This window comes from Lissotriton vulgaris, chromosome 9 (assembly GCF_964263255.1).
Source record: "Lissotriton vulgaris chromosome 9, aLisVul1.2, whole genome shotgun sequence".
In the NCBI taxonomy this organism is placed as follows: Eukaryota; Metazoa; Chordata; class Amphibia; order Caudata; family Salamandridae; genus Lissotriton; species Lissotriton vulgaris.
The window spans coordinates 156,549,239-156,568,617 of NC_141697.1; the positions used below are offsets into that span (position 1 = coordinate 156,549,239).

The 19,379-nt window shown below is 46.1% G+C and overlaps 1 protein-coding gene across 2 annotated transcripts in view; it reads left to right on the forward strand.

The window, feature by feature from the left end:
- FANCM (FA complementation group M) overlaps positions 1-19,379 on the forward strand; it is an 861,212-nt gene that overhangs the window by 117,234 nt on the left and 724,599 nt on the right. For both annotated transcript variants that reach the window (XM_086937264.1, XM_086937265.1), the window contains exon 3: positions 1,994-2,071. In XM_086937264.1, the coding sequence (XP_086793390.1) occupies positions 1,994-2,071 (78 nt within the window). The remainder of the gene's footprint in view (positions 1-1,993; positions 2,072-19,379) is intronic.

Here is a 19,379-nt window from a genome sequence, read left to right on the forward strand (position 1 = left end):
GGGAGCCAGTGTAATGCCTGGAGCGCTGCTTTAGAGGGAGATCTCTTTGGGAGCCTCAGGACTAAACGAGCGGCTGCATTTTGCAGCACCTGAAGACGGCCTATGGCTTTCCCCGTGGCCCCCAGATACAGCAAGTTGCCATAATCTAGGCGCGACGTGACTAGGGCATGCACCAGCGTTCGGCGTGCTGTAATGGGTAGGTGGTCTAAGACCTTCCTTAAGGTTTTCAGAACGCCGAAGCATACCCCTACCACCCGGCCAATCTGGGGGCCAAAGGCCAGGTCAACGTCCAACCACACTCCAAGATTTTCTGCTTCCTGGCATGGGGCCGGGGTTTCTCCCAGGCAGGAAGGCCACCATGCCGACGACCAGACAGACGGCTCTCTCCCTACCACGAGTACCTCGGTCTTGCTACCGTTTAGCTTCAAACAGTTGGCGGACATCCAGGTTGCAAGTTCTTGCATACAATCTCTGAAGATGTCCGCCGCAAGACCAGGCATACGTGAGAGGGAGATGACCAACTGCGTGTCGTCGGCATAGGACACTAGGCGCAAACCATGTCTTTCTACAATTGCCGCCAGCGGGGAGACATAAAGATTAAACAAGGTTGGGCTCAGGGACGAGCCCTGTTGCACGCCCTGGCCCAAACTGATCTCCCTGGAGTAACAGTCTCCCAGACGGACTTGAAAACATCTGTTTGCCAGGAAGGACTGGATCCATCCAAGCGCAGCTCCTGATACCCCTCCTTCATTCAGACACTGTAGCAAGATGGAGTGTGCTACAGTGTCGAATGCTGCGCTTAGGTCCAGAAGGAGCAGGGCCATAGTCTGGCCCTCATCCACACCCTGTCGTACATACATTACCTGGAGGAATTGGGTTTTTATTGAACATTTGTATACTGATTGAGCACCCTGGGCAGGATATGTTACGCTTTCATTGGTTGTTTATAGTCCGCATGAACTCGGCTACCCATGAAGTGTATGGTATAGGGTCAATATTGCACATAACTCAAGTTTTCTTTACCTATGGGGGTTGTATGTATGATAGCAGTAATGACACATCATATCATTCTGAGCTATTTTGCACTTAGTTTTATAGCTCTAATGGTATACCTGTTTATAGAGCATTGTGTACAAAAGAAGCTTGGATGATGTAATAAGTGAAGGCATGAGAGATGTAATTTAATATGCCATCAGTGTAGTCATACAAAATGTCATGAGTGATATCTTGTGAGGTCATAAGCAGTGCTTGGCGGGCGCTAGTTAGAGTTCTAGTTATCTCTGCTAACTAGAAGTGGTGAATGTCTGTTAGTTTTTTTTTTTTAGTTCAAAACATTAATGTTGTCACTGACAAATGTATTCACCTAAGTATAACGTTACTTTAACCTTTGGTTTTTTTCACTGAATCTATCTATCTATCATGGTGAATGTAATATTAGAGAGGCAATTAGTAGTAGTGACGCGTTTCATGGTGCTCCGCGCCTTCCTCAAACAATCATCAAACAAAAGTGATGGACATAAAAAAAATACATTCCCTGGAAAGTGACAGCCTGCTTGCCAGTTTGTATGCAGAATTTCTTCCAACATTGTAATTCCACATTGTAAACCTATTTTGCAACTTTACAAGTCGATGTCGACTCACATAATTCATTCACTTTGATTATGTCACTTAGTCCATCAAATAAAGATCAATACACATCTGATAAATAATAACATATCATACTCAAGTAATTAATGCAAGGAACATAGACACGTAAGGGCATACAATCGAGTTTACAGGACCAGAAAAGGGAATGTATTATCTGATGGTCATACTTTAGAAGGGGATGTTGATACTGTATTGAGTAACTGGCAGAGTGATGTTGCATCATCAGTCCTATATTAAATTCATGTATTTGTTTTTTTATTTGTGTGCATATCGTGTTTTCTGTGCCTATCCTATGACCAAAGAGAAACCTATGGCTCTGTCAATTCTTGTATTTTATTCCATATAGGTTGTGAGAGAGTTGAGCAATTACACAAACCAATTTCGGATATTAGCTCTCAGCGCTACTCCAGGAAGTGATGCAAAGGTAAGCATCCAAGTGTCGTACACATAAGTGAATCACATTAATTTTATTTGTGTTCAGACTCACTAAATCATTTATGTACAAAAAATGTTTTTTTACCTCTGTGTTTTTAAGTGGGGTCTCGTAATCCATTACATTTTTTACTATGTCATTATTACCTACTCTTTCTACAATGTAACGGTATATACTACATTACTGACTACAGTGTGCCCATCCAACGAATCCTTATTAACTAAAGGCTAAGTATACGAACACCGTACAAATATATAAAACCATGCACAAATAGGACTTTTCTAAAAAAATAAAAAATAAAAAAAACTCTTTGCTTGCCATATTGCCCCAAAATAAGCTTGCCTTCCGTAATACAAAAATATTTATTTGTAGTTTTAAAGGTTAAATGCACCTTTCGAGGCAATCAAATATGCTGGAATTCTGTTTCACAAATAAAACATGGAGGCACAATTCGTAAAGGATTTGGGGATGAATAAACATTAGCCCATTTTAAATTACATTACTGATTAACCCACAGTAACTTTGGACTTTTATCTTATCAAATGAGATTTGCTCATACCTAAATATCGTCCGTAATAGGGAATTTGCACATTAACCATTCTAAGCTTAGGCAGTGATTTGTAGACAATCTCGGCGCCGATGCGTCGATCTGAAAAATGTGTGAACATTCCCAGAATTTTTTTTATTTTCACCAGCAACGAATACAGTGTACTTTGGTTAATGGCAGAAACAAGTGTGTTTTCATGGTGGGAAATAGAAGGAAGCACCCCCGTACTTTCGACGTGGGGTTGTGTAAGGGTGTTTTTTAACCAGGAAAAAGTATTTACCCCATTTTGAAAAAGTGCAAATTTGCTCTACGTTTTCACGTTTAAAATTGAAAATGTTCTTAAAATCATGCTTTAGAAAAACGTATGCAAGGTCTAAAACAACTATGCCCATCATGGTTTCTCTGAAGTACTTATAACATTCTTTGTGAATTCCGAAAACAAGTTGAAACGTTTCCCCAACGTAGAAGAGACTGATTTTTTTTACATGCTTTGTAAACCTGCCAACTTAGGTTTTTTCCTTAACTGAAATTTGTAAAAACTCTCATATTCAGCAAGTGGTCCAGAGTCAGGTGACCATAAATTAGTGGAGATTTTCATGCCATACTTTCATTATATCAGTTGTTGATAGTGTTCCCATAGGTTAGAAATACAGCATTTTTAAAGATTGAGTTGAATGATCTGAGCACGGTAAAGGGGATTGAGGATATGCAGACAGAGGCACATCTGTGGTATCAGGCGAAAACCTAAATTAAGCAAGTTTGAAAAATAGTTTTTGACCCTGCCACTAGGTGATGTGTACCCAGAAGTTGAGAATGGGAAACTGATCCCAGGAGTAAGAGAATCGTTGTAAGTGTCTTGCTTCTAATTCTGCATCCTCTACTATTCCCTACATATTATTTTCCAATTGGATACTTTTTTCCGTCTTCTTAGCAACATCCATGACCTTCCTTTGCCTCAAAGTAGTATCAACTCCTGAAATGCTTCTAGATACATTAATTTCACCAATTATCTCTTCATAACTACGGTATAATTAATTTACAGTTAATATTACATGTTTTGGAGTTTAATATATCAGGTTTATAACTTATGAGTTCGTAAATTTGTGACAAGTCAAATCCTTCAAGTTTCATGTTTGCAAAATAAAAAATAAAATGTTGTAGTTGCCTACTAAATACAAAGCATACATATTGATTGTTATATATCGGAACAAACACAACAATAGGTTAATCACTGGTATTCTAGGGTGTTTTGTGAACCCAAAATGTTCTCAGGCAAGGACAACCATCCAGAACAAACTTAAAAAAATAAAAAGCTTTCATTGTACAGTATTAACCTTATATAGCATCGGCAGGCCATTGTTATCCTCTTCAGGTTTCAAAATCTACTCTATTTTCCATTCTCAAGACTCCCCTGCTTACATCAATAACATAACTGTTATAGAAATAAGTAACAGTCCCAAGCTTATTGCATTTCCCAGTTGTTGTGGTAATGCGTCAAGAGGGTAACAGGAATGATGTATTAATACTCCATGGCGGTGCGGGGTATGGGCATTTGGCCGTTCCATGGGGTTGCAGCCACTTGGGTCCCAACCCCTCTCTTCCAACCTGCCAACATCAGCCTCATTTTCCAGGGTGCTCAGGGCTCCTCTCTGTCACCACTTGTGAAGCTAGCTACTACCTCCTGCCACAGATCTGCCTGTGGGTTCCTGCTGCAACCTCTGTAGTCCTCTAAGCGCAGCGCTACCTCCTCTGACCCATTCAGCACCTCCACCTTCCATCTGCTATGTTGTAGACCCTCTTCAGATTTCCACTGCTTGACTATGCCCTTACCGGCAGGTCTAGAAAATTATTGGCCACTTTTTACAGCCATAAGAGATCTTGGTCATCTTCAGGCTTTGCCGGTTCAAAGTGCGTTTCTGATTGTCTGTCATCAAATCCCAAAAGTGCCCAATCTCTTGGCCACACCATGTGTCCAAAGTCCGCATCAGGGGGACACTCCTGGGGCAGCCCCTATTGTTAAGTTGCTACATAATGTTCACCTGGTGTGGCAAAAGGTAGGTAGTATGGAGATAGTTTGATTGTGTAAACTTAAATCATGTTTCTCTCAACATCTTCTTGGTGTATTCCAAGGTCTGTTCCCGCTCTTTACCTACAAATTGCCTCCCCACAATCGTCTCCCACCTGGCCGGTCTTCAAAGAAGCCTTTCCCTGTCATAGCCACCAACATGTGTACAGCCACGGAATAAGGTGTTGGCTACTGCCAAATGTCAAGGCCATTTAAAGTAAGATGTGGGCAAAAGGTTCCCTATGCAGGATGCAGTAGAGTAGGTGCAGTGCCTTGGTGAGAGCTCCATATGCTAGAGATTGTGTAGTTGACCTTCCTCTACGAGATTGTCGAAGGACCGGAGAGTTCCCTCTTCATGGACTTCCCCTAATGTCATCAAGTCTGCCTCTGACCAAGTCTTTATTCGGTGCGCCGAGGTAGCCTCCACCCCCAACCGGTGAAGGCCCGACCAGTGGTATTGCCAGGCCATACAACTGTCACCCCCCAGGTGCTTATCAGCCCTCTCCACCAGCGCAGCGCCACCGCCAGTAGCTTCTGACTTTCTCGTAGGGTGTGTCTCTGTTCCCAAGAGCAGTGCAGTAAAGGCTCTTTCCCTGAGATTGTCTTTGAACTCACCCAGATCCTCCTTATCCAAACCAGCCAGCCAACGAGCCATCTTTTGCAATTGCACTGTGATAAAGTAAAGTTTGAAGTCCGGTACCCCAAGTCCCCTCTGCACTGGTGACCTCTTAAGAGTCCGCAAGGACACTCTGTTGCCGTTCCCATCCCATGTCGGTTCCTGCAACAATTACGTTGAGGGAGTGAAACCAATATCTCATGACCCAAACTAGGAGATTAGTAAAGTAGTCTGGGTTGTATGATCTTTGTCAGCGCAACCCTGACCATAATTGGGAGCTGTATAGTGCACCAGAATGCCATGCTGCTCCTCAAGGCCCGTAACGCGACCCCTAGGTTGCCCTCCCGAAGATCTGCATCAGTGTGGTAAATCCTGACTCCCAGGTAGTGAAACACCTGCGCTTCCCATGGAATCCCATTGTCCACCACTACCTCAGGTGGTCTGGAACTTCCACTGCCTGAGGAAAAGCACAGGTCTTGGCCAATGTGTTGAGAGTCCAGACACCTCCCCCTAGTTCACAACAACCTCCATCGCCCATGGTATTCCCTTGCATGCTTCCAACAGATACAGTATCATATCATCGGCTTACAGTGATAGGACCTGCTTTCCATTCTTTAGGGGTGTACCTCTCCCCTACCATTCGGCTCTCAACATACTAGCAAACAGTTCGACCGCTAGCGTGAAGATCATCGGGGATAGCGGACAGCTATGTTTTTGCCCCAGTGGATTTCAACATGTAAGAGATGCAGTGGCCCATGCTGACCTGTGCATTAGCATTCGTATAAAGAAGCAACACCCACCTGTGCCACCCCTCCCCAATGCCATCCTGTCCATGACCTCTCCCAAGTAGTTCCAGGTCAGGGTGTTGAACGCCTTTCTAATGGCAATGGATAGTACCAGTGGCTCCGGAATGGCGTCAGTGGGTTTTCTCCCATCATCCAATCAAAACGGCATAGGTTAGCATAGGGGCAGAGGTTAGCATAGGGGCAGCGTTGCTGAATGAGGCCATTCTGGTCTACATGTACCAGGGCTTGCAGGTGGGGGCGCAGGCGGGTAACCAGCACCCAGTTGAGAATTTTATTAGCCACATTGATCATGGACTGAGGGCGATGAGACCCATTCTCCAGCGCCTCACCAGCCAGATTAGGTATGGACACTATCATGTCCTTCCTGTTAGTAGAAGGAAGCCTCCCACAGGGAACAGTCTCATTGTGCATGTTTGCCAGCCGCAACACCAGTATAGAGGTTTGATAGAATCCAACAGGCAAGGTCGTTGGTGCCCTGTGTTCTTACTGCGTGCTAGGTCCTGAAGAGCGCCCCTTATTTAAGATTCTGTGATCATACCACTATGGGCCTCTGCTTTCTCTCTCGCAAGATGCGGAAGATGGAGTCTATTGTCTCCAGCTGGGGCATGTGCCCCATAAAGAGTTTCATAATAATTTGTGAACACTGTATGCAGGTCCCGCTGCATGTAGGCCATTTCTCCAGAGGGAGTCCTATTTGTGTGATGGGACGCTCTCTCTCCACTGCTCTCATCAACCAGGACAAGAGTCCCTCCACTCTGCCCTCCTCTACATGCATCAAGTCAAAATATTCCTTTCTGGATAGGAGTCGCAGCTAATCCAGAATTTCAGCATGGGCATTGCACTGATTCTGCATCTGATCCCGTGCTTGTTGGGGTTGCCTGCACATTTATCACAAGGTGTGGGAGCTCTTTCTCTGCTGACACTAGTTCCACTGTCAGTGACTGCTGGACCACAATTGCATGTCCTATGCAGTGTCCACACACCACCACTTTAAACGCGTCCCACTCATGTTGCTATTAGACGCTGTTTGGTCATTGTTTGACAAGTAGTCATGTAGTACGTTTGCCAGTGGATCCCTAAATGTGGGTTCATCTAGTAACTCAATCCTGAGCCACCAGGTAGAAATTGGGGACACATGCATGACCTAGTTCGGGCACATGAGAAGGGGGTTGTGTTCAGAATACGTGTCACTGGTACTCCATGCTCTCAACTTGCCCCATACTGTCTTGAGTACTCAATCCATCAATTAATCAGTCATTTGTTAAGCACACTACATACCAGCGAGGGTCTCAAGGCGCTAGGGGGGCAGGTGGGGGTCGCTACTTATCGAACAGCCAGGTCTTTAGTATCCACCTGAAGGTCAGCAGGTCTTGGGTCCATCGTAGGCTCAGTGGGAGGGTGTTCCATGTCTTGGCGGCGAGATGGGAGAAGGATCTCCCGCTGGTGGTTGTTCTTCGGATGCGCGGGACGGTGGTGAGTGAGAGGTCGGCCAAGCGTTGCTGATGGTTGGGGGTGTAGAAGGAGAGGCCGTCTGTTGAAGTAGGCTGGGCCGTTCTTGAGGAGTGCCTTGTGTGCGTGGATGAGGAGCTTGAAGGATATCCTTCTGTTGACGGGGAGCCAGTGCAGGTTTCTCAGGTGGGGGTGATGTGGCCGTGTCGTGGTACATCGAGGATCAGTCGTGCCGAGGCTTTTTGGATGCGTTGTAGTCGATTGAGCTTGGTCGGGGCTCTCGCGTAGAGGGTGTTTCGGTAGTCTAGTCTGCTGCGAACGAGGGCCTGGGTGACTGTTCTTCTTGTATCTGTCGGGATCCATCTGTAGATCTTGCGGAGCATGCGGAGGGTGTTGAAGCAGAAGCAGAAGCAGGAGGAGGAGATGGCGTTGACTTGCTTGGTCATTGAGAGCGTTGCATCGAGGATGATTCCCAGGTTGCGTGCGTGGTCGGTGGGGGTCGGGGCTGCCCCCAGTGCCGTTGGCCACCAGGAGTCGTCCCAGGCTGACGGGTTGAAGCCGAGGATGAGGACCTCCGTCTTGTCCGAGTTCAGCTTCAGACAGCTGATCTTCATCCAGTCGGCGACAGCCTTCATTCCTTCATGGAGGTTGGCTTAGGCAGTGATGGGGTCCTTGGTGAGGGAGAGTATCAGTTGAGTGTCGTCGGCGTAGATTATATTGAGGTCGTGCTGTCGGGCGACGTGTGCGAGCGGGGCCATGTAAATGTTGAACAGTGTCGGGCTGAGAGAGGATCCTTGGGGTAAGCGGCAGATGATCTTGAAGGCTTTGGAACGCAACGGGGGAGACAGACGCTCTGGGTTCTGCTGGAGAGGAAAGAGGTGGTCCGTTCCAGTGCCTTGTCTCGGATCCCTGCGGCATTGAGGAGTGCGCGTAGTGTGCGGTGGCAGACGGGTCTAAGAGGATGAGTGCTGCAGTCTCCCCGTTGTCTAGCAGGGTCTTGATGTCGGCGGTGGCGAAGCTGAGGGCAGTTGCGGTGCTGTGGTTGCTGCGGAACCCTGACTGGGAAGGGTCCAGGATTCTGTTATCTTCGTGGTATCGGGTTAGCTGTCTGTTAACGATTTCCTTGATGACCTTGGCCGGGAAGGGGAGCAGAGAGATGGGTTGGAAGTTCTTGAGGTCTCTTGGGTCTGCCTTGGGTTTTTTGAGTAGGGTGTTGATCTCTGCGTGTTTCCAGTTCTCTGGGAAGGCCACGGTCTCAAGGGAGAGATTGATGACGTTGTGTAGGTGGGGTGCGAGGAAGCTGCTTGCTTTGTTGAAGACGTGGTGCGGGAATGGGTCTGACCGAGAGCCGGAGTGGATTGTGCTCATGGTCTTGATGGTGTCATTGACGCTCACGCTGGTCCATGCTAGCAAGGGGACGTGGTAGATGGTGTCCAGAGGGTCTGTTGTGTTTCTGTCTGTTGGGGCTGTCTGGGTGTTGAAGCTGTCGTGGATGTCTGCTATCTTGCGGTGGAAGAAGGTGGCGAGGGAGTCGCACAGGGCTTGCAACGGCGGGATGTCGTTGGTGTTGGACCTGGGGTTGGAGAGTTCCTTCACGATGTTGATGAGCTCCTTGCTGTCGTGCGCGTTGTTGTCGAGGCAGTCTTTGAAGGAGGTCTTCTTGGCAGCCCTGATGAGGTGGTGGTGGTTGTGGATGGCGTCCTTGTGTGCTGCGTGGCTGTCCGGAGTTTGTTCACTGTTCCATTTCTTCTCTACTTTCCGGCAGGCTTGCTTGGAATCTAGGAGTTCTGGGGTGAACCAGTTGGCCCTCTTGCTGGTGTCTCTGTGGGGGGGGTTTCTTCAGCGGGGCGAGGGTGTTGGCACAGTACTCGAGCAAGCGTCTGAGGCTGTGGGCCGCGTCGTTGGTGTTGGAGGGTTCGGTGGGTGGGCTGAGAGCGAGGTTTGCGTGTAGTTGGTCTTCGGTGATTTTGCTCCAGCGGCGGCGGGGGATCTGTTGGGTGCGATGGTGTGTTGTGGTTTTTGGAAGGTGAAGTGGATGCAGCCGTGGTCGGTGCAGAGGAGTTCGGTGGTGCGGCTGACGGAGACGTGCGGGCTTGAGGAGAAGACTGGGTCGAGCATGTGGCCGGCGGAGTGGGTGGGCGTTGTGACAAGTTGTCTCAGTCCGAGGTTGGCGAGGTTATCGATCAGGGTTGTGGAGTTGTCGTTGTTCTCAAGGTGAAAGTTCAGGTTTCCGAGGAGGATGTAGTCGGTGGAGGTCAGGGCGTTGGTGTTCTCCTGGGATCACTCATCTCCAAGTTTCCCACTCACACTTGCAACTGTACGCCACGCAGTTGTAATCTCCGTCTTACCTCCAGGAGAAACGGCAAAGACTGCTCTTGGTTAGGAAGAGGCGACAGCATCATGAGGAAGTGCGTCCGTGCAATAATCGGGGCATCAATACTGCCAAGCTCCACTCTCAGTCCATCCAATACTCAGGTCAAGATATCGTATCACCCCTCACTGTCAATTCTGGTTTCAATGACCACCAAGCGGACTCCAGTTTCCACCAACACCATGCCCCCCCTCCCTAGAGAATGCGGAGTACAAGGTTGTGTATATCTGACCCTGCCATCTGCGCTGTAGGCTTTTAATCCGGTCCCCAGTCGCATTAGTCTTGCAGTAACGAGCCTCTCTGCTTCAGGGAAGCAAATATTTTTTTTTTTTGTAAACGTTTTTTTTTTTTGTAAAAGTAAGCAAATGTTTTATAACATTTGGCCACCAATCCCATTCTCCTGACATTACAGGTGATAATGGTATACTTAGTGTTTTGGGCCTGGATCATAATGTAGCTTTATGGGCATCGTCTAATGGCACCCCCCTGAGATGTAGTAGGTTCACCCACTCCCCTAAGAACCAACCTGCAAAGTCTTCTCAATTACCCCTCCTCTTAGTACCCCCAGCAGGAGCCTGCCCCAAACATTTCAAGCAAGTTTGGATGTAAAACCCGTCCCAATTCCCAACCAGCCCACCCCACCCCATCCCATCCCAGACCGAGTTGACAACGACCGGCCTAACTCCTACAGCACAAACATGTGGAATACATTCAAAAACACATTACCAGTTCAAGCTACTACAGTTCAAAAAGGTGAAAATAATCGCTATATCAGAGGTTATCCGCTGTTTGTGGAGTGACTTTAGGTCTGCAGCTTAAGACTACAGTGCGACTGTCTGAGTCAGTTGAGCCAGAAGTTGGGTCTATCCCTTCCGCACCAGGCTCTGCTGCCTGACCGGTGCGGATGGTGGACGCCGCAGATCTCTACAGGCCTGTCTGTCAATCTGTGGGCTTGGCTGTCAAAGCAGTGGTAGCCTGGTCCATGTCTCAGCCTTGTTTACAGCCTTGTGTTTCTCCAGCCACTCCCCGGTGTTTTCAGGGCCATTAGAGAACCAGCCCTTCTTCACCAAGAGGGCGTAATGGTCTACCGCCTCGCAAAGTTCTTTTTTTGATTGTCAGAAATTAGGGTTTACTGTGCTGGACTGCCATAGTGTAATCCGGGAAGATGGCAACTGTGGGTCTATCGACTTTGATCCGCCCAAGCGTGCACGCTTTCTGTAGCTCCAAGTCCCTATCTCTGTAGTGAAAAGGTATGCCACCACTGGCTGTGGTGGGGCACCTGTTGATGGGGCCTCGCATGCAATCTAGGCGAATGCACCCAAACAAAGAATTGTGCGAGCCCTTGCGGCACCATGTCCCGCCGTACTCATTATTCCAGGTAGGAGACCATGTCTGTCTCCACTGGAAGGCCAACAATCTGAATGTTATTGTGCTGGCTGCTCTACGTCCTCCTTAAGCCTGTTCAGCTGCTCCACCCGTCCTGCTAGGCAGTGGACTTGTTCTCTGAGGTCCTTCAGCTGTGAGGATACTACCCAGTGCCAGCATGACTTTTAACTTTGTCTGTCAACTTCTTTTGATCATTTCTGAGTAAGTCCAAGTCGATGGCCGCCTTAACAGTTTTGCCTCCCAGGGCTTCTCGGGTGGCATTAACGGCGCTCTGTATCTGGTCCAGTTTATGTGCTGTGCATGGAGGGCACCCCATGAGGGCTGCTCCTGTGGGCATGTTCCCCATGGTGTCTGGTGCCCAGCGCATCCTTCGCGGAGGGTGGTCACCCCACTCCGTCGGGAGTGTAGACAATATTTGGAGGGGTACAAATGCCTTCTGGCCAATAGGTTTATACTCTGTTTATTTCCTCCATTCCACTTCCTCTGTTCACTGAAATGGTCACTCTGCTTGTGTCCAGAGTCAGCTGGGGATTGGCATAACCGCTCCGCATCACATCCATTTCTCAGCTGTGCCCCAGCTGGCCTACTGTGGCGATGTGGGAGAGACAGGCCGGAGACTAGGTCTTGGAATATAAGGTTTTATTTTTATAAACAACTTCTTCTTTTTAGTAGAGTGTCTTTCGCGGGATGAAGCTGCAGGATCCGTTGTGGCAGGATGGTCCTTTTGGATCAGTCTATCAAAAGGTCCCTCTTCTACGGTAGGTGCTCAGGATCCTATCCGGGATGTAGGGGTGTCAGCGATCTTCATCCGTAGTTGTTGCACCCAAAAGAACAAAAAAAAAGAACAAAAATCAGGCGTCCGTCTGAGAACTATAAGTGCCAGGGGGTTGTGAGGGATCACCTGTGCTACTTCACTATCTATGGACGGGGTGTACGGGAATGTGGAACAGGGGGGTTTTAAAAGGAGTGCAGAAACTGGGGACAGTCGTGTCCGTGTGAACCCACTACCTCTTTTCCGACCCGTCCCGCCTCCCAACCCAGTTCAACTCCCGTTGTCGTACCTGGGAAAGCCAGACTCCTCCGCGAGTCTGGCTGGGCGATGCGCCGGACCGTTGTCCTCCTGGCTTCTTCTGTTCTTCTGTTTTAGCTGTACATCGGTCTCCTGCTCCTCCCTTCCTCCGGTAGCGTGCTTGGAACTCCTCTCGATCTCCCGAGTCGGTGACGTCACACGCCGACTGTAGCACTTCCTCCTTTTTCACCAATGTGCCTTCAACCGCGTCACTCCCGGGCGTTCCGGTCATAATTGTATACGCCCCCTTAAAGGCACAGTCATCTTCCTCCTTGGGTGATCCTCACAGCGGATCTTGTTCGCAGCTCCAGTCACTCTGTAGGTGACGAAAAGAGGGGAGAGTTGAGGGGTCAGCAACCCACCATTCCCTTGAAGGTGCCTTAGGTTCAAGTCCCGGGTACTCCTGGCTACACCTACTTTCGACCCTGCCCTCACCAGAGCCAGGCAGGCCCCCCCAGCTTTCTCAAGGCCTCTCCAGCCCTAGGGTAAGGACATCAAGCTTGTCCACGCAGCTCACCTCCTTCCATGCAGCAGTGGCTCCCTGCCTTCCGTTGCTGCTGTCTGCACCACCTCCAGCAGCTGCGGCCTCTACTCCATCTATGCGTGTTCCCCGGCAGCTTGTGCTCACAGGGCTTCTGCATCTGGACTGTCGTCACCACTGGTAGCCCCTGTATCCAGTGTCTCCTGAAGGGAGGGATCGGAACATGCTCTCACCTGCAGCAAGTCAAGTAGATATTGCGGACGCCATCTTCATCAGCAAGGGCTCTCGGCTCCATGAATCTGCTCTGGACCCAGCACTCTGAGCAGCTATGGGGCCTGCAGTGTCCTCTCACACTTCACCACGCAATGTGCTTCAGCCATCTGTCTACCCGCTCCCACACCCATTCCCACTGGGGCTCACAGGATGTTGGGGTAACGGTGAGCGTCCAGCAGCGCTTCCAGCAGTGAGGCCATCTTGTCCCTCGTCCCCCCCCCAAAACGAATGTAAACATATATATTAAAAACAGGAAATCTGCTTGAGGTTTGTGTTTTTGGTGGGGGTAGGCAATGTCGGTACTAGCACATTTCTAGACTGTATAGGTCATGTCTGGATCTGCCCTTCGGTTGTGTAGAAGTTTTGTTTTGTTTAAACTCCCCATACTTGAGCCTTCTAGAAGGCAAATCTTGCCACTTTTTCTTGAGTGCCTTTATCAGTAAGAATGATGGAGTCCCACAAATGATCCACGTAAATCAGCATCTTTGGAGGGGGGTCTTTGCCAACATCAAACAGACAACGCGCTAGGAGATGAGATTGCACAGTTGGGCACCGAGGGGATTTGGCCTCTTATGCTCGCGCTACAAAACGCTCTCAGCAGCCTGCTGCGCTGTATGCCGCCAACTAACTTCTTTGGGGGTTCTTTGTCAAGGAGCCCACCAAGACTCCAGAGGACCTAAACATCCAGCATCCAACAGGCCAGGAGATGCAGTTCCACAGTGTGGCACTGCGGTCGGGTGGCCTCCTCAGCTCGAGCTACAAAGCGCTTTAACCAGCCGGCTGCGCGTGCCTGCGATGCCCGGGCCAAGGGTGGGCACAGTCACGCCCTACAGAGCCTGGCAGTGACTGGGATGGGCTTAATTAATAAGCCAGAAACCACAAGGAAACCTAACAATTAATGAATTAAATATTGTGACATGTACAAAAATAAACAATTTGTTTGTGAATAAATTGATGTTTTGGATTTTATTTGTTATTTTCTTCATTTTTGTTAAACATTTCTTATATAAAAATACATATTTTGCATTAAAAAGTCAATCACGTGCATATTATATTTAAAGAGATATATGAAAACATACTAAACCACAACACAAAAGAAAAAAGGGGGTTAAACAAATGACAATGATCTTAGGTAGGGCTAGTGGAGTAAGCAAAGCGGTGGATGGAAATTCTACGCGCGTTTCGGCATTTGCCTTCTTCAGGAGTCCGTCATTTGCAATTGGACATTACAGACAACACTGAAAAACATATAGAAACCATATCACAAACTCATATTCATACAATAATTAAACATACAGTATAACAGCCTTGGGTCTTGGTCTAACTTATACCATAACACACAAACTTTCAAATGTTCAATATATTTTCGATATTTACAGTATTAATTGTGAAGGAGCAATTACATTTACAGTAAAGAGTCGTTCTTTTGATCTTATGAATCGGTCTCATATATGGTACAGTATTTCTCTAAACTTACTCCGTCCTAAACCATTAAATGCTATAATAGCTGGTACATTGATACTTTATACATCTCATATCGACTTCATCTTTTGGTTGCTTCTTTGATTTCAACTACTATCTGTGAGTCATTTTGGTGCTTTACAGATAACTGGAAGCCATGACTTTTCTATATAATCAAAAGAGCTTAATCTTTCTAAAAAGAGAAATAGCAAGAAGGAAAGAGACCAAAGGGAGGTAAAAGAAAAAAGGAGAAAGAAAGAGGGTTGGTATGCCAAACATACTTAAATAGAACTAAGGTTTGTCACGTCTGTGTTCTATTTTACCTATATTCAAAAGTTATGGGATTTAGAGTTTCACCATAAAAACAGGGGAAGATGGAAACATATTGGTGATGTCTACTTACATCAGGGTGTGGTCTCACTCTGTTTTCATGCTCTGATTCACGGTAGATTATTCAACTAGAGGGTAGCACTCCCATACCTTTGTTAATTAAAAGTTAGGGGAACCGCATTAAGAATTAAAGTGTGACTAGAGATAATAGACATTGTAACACGATAGTACTAAGAAACCTTAGTTATCTCACGTATTTGTTTTCAGGTTAGTATAGGGTAGGGATATGAAATTACCCATTTTGATGTTACATTTGCTAGCTTGTTTATATACTGTGTGTCCATTATTTCCACTGCATTCTTATTATTCTGTAATCCTATTATTCTGATATAGGCATACAGGTTAATTATCACTCAAACAAGCTGATATCAAACCCATTAATCTTAGCAAACCGGACTAAAATAGAAGGACATGTTATAACAAGTCATACTTTATGTACCTCATATCCATGTTATTTATTCTTATTAGTGCTCTTCTTGGGAGGATTAACAATCGAGTTTAAGTGGATGCGTCAAAAGTAAACACTGCAATACATGAAAAGTGTATGTGTACTAACAGTAAGGAAGGAATACGCATGTTTGCATATAAAAAGAGTCGGTGTCAATAAATAGTTACCTTGTTATTTAGGAACTCCGACTGCAAGTAATTTACGATATTTGTGTAGGACCAGATTGATGATTTAAAGGAACGGACGACGGCTGTTGTATTGGGCAAGAAACATTAATAGCCACTGTTGAAACAAATGTGTCTTCTATTAGTAAGCGATCTGATTATCTATTGATTATGTCATCTAAATTATCTTTAAATCACAATTGTTAATTCTGGTAAAGTTAAAATAGAGAAATATTTTTACCTTTATTGACTGCAAATAGTTCTTATTGGGTAGTAGAGGAGCGCACGGCACAGACAAATCTTCGGAGTTAAAGTTTACTAGGGGACAGGAAAAAAGCCATAGTATACCAATTGTTCAAACGTAGCTTCCATTTGACTACTGCAATGGTGTTTAATAACTAAATGCCGAAACATACCTATTCAGGTATAAACGCCGTGATGTAGGTAGGATATTGGGTATCGTTAGTTCAAGGACTGGAAGCGCTGGCAGTCTTGAAGAAATGAAAGTATTTACGGAGACAAAAAAAAAAGGTGATGTATAAGTATTGTTAAAAATTCACTTTTCTTCAAAATTGGCAATACCATTCCTAGCCCGAATGTCGAAGATTACCTTGTTTTAGACTGACGCCATGATGCAGTTGGGGTTCTCGAATGCGTCCGTTGTCGTGGCCAGATAAAGGGAAAAGATATCGCGTTTTTGAGCTATTTATATATCCCCTCGTATTTAAAATATATTAACCAGGTGTGTTGCGCGTTTAACTTGTCCAAGAGTGATTACGTCCTCTAAGACGCGTCGCGATTTACGTTCATGGGCCAATCAGCAATTGCGAGTAGTTTTATCATAAAACTACAAGGGACGAGATATAATATTTATCGCGAGACGCGATTTACGTTCATGGGCCAATCAGCAAATGCAAGTAGTTTCAACATAAAACTACAAGGGACGAGATATAATATTTATCGCGAGACGTAGTTAATATGCCCCGGCCAATAGGCATCCACGGGTAGTTTGGAATTAAAAACTACAAGAGAACGAGATGTGGTAGTTATCGCGAGCCATAGTCCTCAATTATGTTCCATAGCAATCTGATATTATGGGTCAAATGGAATATTAGAGTAGTTCTAGACTCAGACTACAATAATGAAGTGAAAAAATAGCGAGTTCATATTTTCCCTACAAGTAGTGAATGCATCAGTAGTAGGGGTCCCCTTTTTTCAAAATTGAGTGACTGGGATGGGACCCCCCCATCCAAGCTCAAGGTATTGTGACTCTTTTCTTAAACTTTACCATTTGCGCTCCACGTTATTTGAAGCTGATTTTAAGTGTGGCTCCTGCTTACATTGTCTCCATTTGAATCTCAATGCTTGTGCATAAACAATGGGCAAGCGTAAAGCTCAAAACAGCCTTACAGAATGCTTTGTCAAACATAAAATTCCTAAACTTCCCAAGCAGCACATTGCTAGATCTTCAAATTGTGTGACCAGCGAAATAGGCCACTTGATAGGAGAGGTGGAACCCAGATCAACAGCCAAGAACATACTAAGTATCCCTGAACTTGTTACCCCTACTTAAGGAGAGAGGGAACTTGGGCAGTCTTAAAGCCCAGTGACTGGGGTCCGCAAGAGTGTGGAATCTCCTCCCTTGAATAGTATTGTAGTCCATAATGTTGAATGCACGATCCACTTCGCTGTTCTAGAAGACCTGAGCAACCTTGCCCACAAGACTCAATAACATTCACAGATCCTGTTGACATCTTGGATAAAAGCTTGCCTAGTTTATGAGAGGCTTTGGGCTTAATTCAGGATCTGCGAAGCGAGGTAGCATCACTGAAGGGTATATTGCTCGATGTTGATCACTTTGGGCAAACTTACTGTATCACAAGCCCAAATTAGGCCAATCCTGAATCATGTCACCTCATTGGAAACCAGATCTTCATTGGCTAGTGAAGATTCTCGTTCTTCGGGGCTGATCAAACGCCCAGTCTGGGAAGCAACACCTTTTGCTAGAAGACATTGGCCAGATCCATCTGCTATTCCTGTTTGTTCTCATCGCCCCATGATTAAAGGCCCAACCCCTAGGGTTTACCCCCAAAGGCCAAGTTAGTACACAAGCTACTTCTGTGACTTCATCTCCTCAGATTGTGTGAAAGGATTCTAATATTCATAAACTTTCTACAGACTATATGACAAAAATTCCGAAACAGCCAAGGGCCTCGTTTGAGAACAATGAGTCTTTGAAAAACACAATGCTCCACTGGATTAGACATGTGAGGCAATGCCGGTCTGTCATTTCCTAGGATATATTGTTAGTAAGAAGACATGTTTTACTGATGGGCAGCTGGGATATGATTGAACTAAATTTAATCTCAACTGACTTGGTGGAGAGTTAGATAGCTCTAGATACTCGGTCCTTTCCAGTAAGTGGTTCAAGCATTTCTTTCAATAAGTTTTGGCCAAAGGGAGAGGAATTTACATTTAGGGAGAGGGTTAATGTGGATATAAGGGGTCCATTGCATCAAGTGGCTTTAACTTGTAAAAATATTTGCCCGGAGAGGGAAATTTTTCCTGAACCAGTGTTATCGGAATTAGTTTGATTCCCAGAGATTACATCCTATTTTGATCCTGGCGATACAAATGGCCCTCGGACCTTTGAACTGAACCAAGGACAGTTCACCGCAATTAATAGCAGTGGTCATAAAAAGGATCTCTTGGTGAAACAAGGCCAAACCCACAGATTGTGTCCATGCATTTTAAAAGGCCAGGTTGTGGTGCATTTTTTCTCTGATATCTTGGAATATTGCGGGCTGAGGTCAAAGTTAGAGGATTCAGATTGAGGCTTTAATATTAACAGTTTCAATATGTTTGTTTTAGGAAACATGGTCAATAATTAATATATTTATACAGGTTTTAATTCTTTCAATAATGCTACTCCCTCTACTATAGGTCTACCTATAGGTAGGCCTATAGGTGTGCTTATTATTTTGACTAAGGTCTCTTTGGGCTGTAAGGTAAACCACAATAAAATAGACTCCCCTGATATACTAGCTCCGAGACTTACTTCAAAGAAATGGTTTCCCTACATAGTAATTAATATTTATAATAGATCTAGCCCTTTATCTCAACCCTCAAGAAGCTTGAATTCTACATGAGACCTTGGCTGACTTCTCACCCACCCATCGAGTGGTTATAGTGGGTAATTTTAACTCCTGTTTTGAGCCTTATATCCCCATTTTGGAGATAACTAGGAAAGTAGATATCGCAATGGAAATCCTTCCTCTTTCCATGAGTACAAACCATCCAAGATGAGCTATAAGGAAGTGCCCCAAAACCCCGCTCGGAGCCACAATCCATTCCCCGTACCTCGACCATGGCATCCTTTGGATTACGGTCCAAATGACGATGACCCAAATCAGGAAGAGAGCCAAGCAGTAAAGAAGGACTTTCATTTCCATAAACAGGCAGGAACTGCCTCAAAGAAACAGACGGCCCACTCCGGGGGCTGGCATAAACACACCTTACACCAATCAGCATCGTGGAAAACGGAGGAGGGGGAAAGAAAAGACATCCAAGGGAGACGAAAGAGAGGATGGCCGGAAGAGAAGTCATCGAGGGTGTAGTTGTGAAGGAGATTAACAGGAGCTGGGGTGTCGAGGAAAACCTTACAGGGCAAAACGCTGCCAGGGAGGACGCCGTCAAGCAAGACGCCGCTGGGGAAGACGCCACCGAACAAGACACTGCTGAGGAAGACGTCGAAGGGAAGGAGAGCCCAAAGG